Source organism: Haplochromis burtoni, unplaced genomic scaffold (assembly GCF_018398535.1).
Source record: "Haplochromis burtoni strain Fernald_Lab_line unplaced genomic scaffold, NCSU_Asbu1 Contig_460, whole genome shotgun sequence".
Lineage (NCBI taxonomy): Eukaryota > Metazoa > Chordata > Actinopteri > Cichliformes > Cichlidae > Haplochromis > Haplochromis burtoni.
In genome coordinates this window covers 317,919-320,286 of record NW_024582821.1, presented here as the reverse complement: position 1 = coordinate 320,286, position 2,368 = coordinate 317,919, and the positions used below count along the sequence as shown (strand labels likewise).

Genomic DNA, 2,368 nt, shown 5'->3' with positions numbered 1-2,368 from the left:
AGAGAGAGAGAGAGAGAGAGAGAGAGAGAGAGAAAGAAAATGGGTCATTTCAAATGTTACTGACCTGTGAAAAATAAAATTTGTGGAGTGACATGCCAATTCCTTTCTCACGGCTCTTCATGGTGGCAGAACCTTTTGGTGCATTCAGTGTCACCGTCTGGCTGTTTTCAATCACAACACAAGCCTGAGAGACGGGAAAACAAAGTGTTTAACAGTCTTTGTAAATCAAACTATCTCATAACAGGTGAAAGTCAGAACTGGCATGGGCACTATGTTGGTGCAAAAGTGGCAACTGTGTCTTAAATCAGGTGCTCTTTCCATTAGTTTTATTTTGAATGCAAGACAACTGCTCTTAAATCGTATTAGGCTACAAGATCATCTAATCCAAGGGGAGGGGGGGGGGGACCTCTTGTGTTTTAATACAAAATGTTCCAGTCCCTTATATTCATGGAAATGTGCAGATGAGCTACAACACTTGCAGAAGAAAGCAGAGACGATACACAGTTTTTTCCTTATTGGTCATCCCAGTATGTTCGAGTGTACCTGATCCTCATTGTTAGAGAGCTCCTCTTTAGAGAAAGGCCTCACTCTGAGATAAACGCTCATTGTCTGCTGTTCAGCTGCACTGGGTGCATCAGTCTAACAACAGAAAAAGACAAATCAAAGCAGAGGAGCTGAGTTTAAACTGTTTCTTCCAGTCCCTCCATTCAGTTACTGGGACAGACACCCCAAATAAGCGAAGAATTGGCAGTAATGGTTATGCATTAAAAACACAAACAAACACAAATAAACATTACCTGTTGCAGGGACGTGTTGCCGGGAGGAAGACAAGTCAAGTCCATGTCAACAGACTGCATACAAACACTGTTTTCCTGAATCATTTCACTAACTTTACTCATCTTCAAGTAAATTAGCTCAAACAACAACTACAAAAAGAAGTAATAGTTATTTGTTAAATTCATACATGAGATTGAGTGTAAGATATCAGCACTAAAACTGATTTAACAGTCACTGACTGACTAACTTAACAAGAGCCAGTAGACCTGCTGGTTTTCCTCCACTGAGAATCAAGGGAAAGCTTCTAATCACTGTTAATTGGAAGCAGATGTGAGTTCAAGCAAGTCATCAATATGTCCAACCAGCTTGGAGTGCCCTGTGTGTCAGATTCTCATTTGATGAATGTGTCACTGTACAAAAAGGTGACATACTGAAAAAGTTAACAAGCAAGCAAGCAAGCAAGCAAACAAGCAAGTAAGACAAAATAGAACCATTTTAGTCTTTGAGGATTCTTCCAAACATAGATTTCCTTATTTGTTTGATTTGATTATGACGTTGGAGAGCGCAGTCTAACCCACCAGTGTTCACTGTGGTTTAGATCTGCAGCCGGTTTCACAAGCGCAGTCTGTAGGATTAAACCAATCTTATTTTTGCTCAGGTTTACGCAAAAATAAACTTAAAAATTAAGCCACCTTCACTTTGGAGTTTAGTTGTCTGGGACAAAACGAAATTACAAACAGAGATTAAGAATAACCCAAATACTGTAACATAATTAGGGTTTGATGGGAGATACGTAAGAGGTTGGATAGAGAAGACGGCACATTATTTTTAACCCCTTTATTGAGAAACTGCAGTCTGTTTGATATGTGGCGTAACAACAGGTTACAAATGATCAGCGACCTTGATCAAAACATCACATTGGTGAACTTTCAACAATTGAAGTCACATTTTAATTTTTCTTCAGAACATTTTTTTTTTAGCTTTCTCCAGGTTCATAACTGTGTTGTTACAATTTTTAGAAACAGCTATATATGATGACCTGGAGACATTTCTTATGAAGGAAACATACAGAACTAATTTTACTTCTGCTTTTTATTCATCACTCTATGCTCACAGTAGCAGTACATTGAGTGCTATTGAAAAATGGGAGGCAGATCTTAATAATCAATATACTGAGGAGGAATCGAAAGGAACTATTAGCATGGTTAGGTTTACTTTCACTTGCAACCGCCAGGGAGAAACCCAGTACAAAATTTTGCACTGCCTATATATAGGCCCTAATGCAGAGGTAGGGAACTCCAGGCCTTGAGAGCCGGTGTCCTGGAGGTTTTAGACCTCACCCTGGGTCAACACACCTGAATCAAATGATTAGTTTATTACCAGGTCTCTGGAGAACTTCAAGGGCTGTGTCCCAATTAAGAGACCGCATGCTTGAAGTACGCGCACTACGCGTACTACGTACGGTGCGTACTATAAGTACGAGAAGTGCGGAAGTGAGAGGCTTGTGAAATGGGACGGTATACGCTTCGTCGCGCTGTTCAGGTTGCCTAGCAACCATGATACTAACGCGAGACACGTTACATACAGCTTT

General features: G+C 40.2%; 1 protein-coding gene across 1 annotated transcript in view; it reads right to left on the bottom strand.

Annotated features, from left to right (window-relative positions):
- The window catches only part of zgc:56231 (uncharacterized protein LOC406257 homolog), a gene marked incomplete in the record, with an annotated part of 6,730 nt that extends 5,643 nt beyond the window's left edge, over nucleotides 1-1,087 (bottom strand). The window contains 3 exon segments of the mRNA XM_014341254.2: nucleotides 65-184; nucleotides 544-639; nucleotides 798-1,087. Of these exon segments, the coding sequence (XP_014196740.1) occupies nucleotides 65-184; nucleotides 544-639; nucleotides 798-899 (318 nt within the window).
- Nucleotides 1,088-2,368: the final 1,281 nt, after the last annotated feature.